At 72.0% G+C, this 554-nt stretch overlaps 1 protein-coding gene across 1 annotated transcript in view; it reads left to right on the top strand.

Moving 5' to 3' along the window:
* The first annotated feature begins 108 nt into the window (after positions 1–108).
* The window catches only part of Dpysl2 (dihydropyrimidinase-like 2), a 77,775-nt gene continuing 77,329 nt past the window's right edge, over positions 109–554 (top strand). The window contains exon 1 of the mRNA XM_013034447.1: positions 109–509. Coding sequence (XP_012889901.1) covers positions 156–509 — 354 coding nt within the window. The 5' untranslated portion in view covers positions 109–155. The remainder of the gene's footprint in view (positions 510–554) is intronic.

Raw genomic sequence — 554 nt, 5'->3', positions numbered from 1 at the left:
CGGGTCAGGGGGAGGGACCGGGTGGGTCGCCGGCTCGCCTGCTCGCCTTCTTCTCTGCACACCTTGCGCCTTGCAGGGAGCGGCGAGGGGCTGGTGCGCGCCGCGGACGGACGGACGGACTGACGAGAGGACCCTCCCCGAGCCCCCCGCGCGCCATGGCCGAGCGGAAGCCGTCCGGGAAGGCGGCCGAGGACGAGGAGGTCCCTGCCTTTTTTAAGAACCTGGGCTCGGGCAGCCCCAAGCCCCGGCAGAAATTCTGCGGCATGTTCTGCCCGGTGGAGGGGTCCTCGGAGAACAAGACCATCGACTTCGACTCGCTGTCGGTGGGCCGGGGCTCGGGGCAGGTGGTGGCCCAGCAGCGGGACGTCGCCCACTTGGGCCCCGACCCGCAGACGCCGTTCTCCCGGCAGGGCCGGCGCGCCGGCGGGGAGCCATCTGTTGAATCCGGCCGGAAGGTGGAGATCCGGCGGGCCTCGGGCAAGGAAGCCCTGCAGAACGTCTACGACCAGGTTGGTGCGGGGCGGGGCGGGGGGGAGACGGGGGGAGATGGGATG

Source organism: Dipodomys ordii, unplaced genomic scaffold (assembly GCF_000151885.1).
Source record: "Dipodomys ordii isolate 6190 unplaced genomic scaffold, Dord_2.0 Scaffold189, whole genome shotgun sequence".
Lineage (NCBI taxonomy): Eukaryota > Metazoa > Chordata > Mammalia > Rodentia > Heteromyidae > Dipodomys > Dipodomys ordii.
The sequence above is the reverse complement of the archived record's forward strand: the minus strand, read 5'-3'. Positions and strand labels throughout refer to the sequence as shown.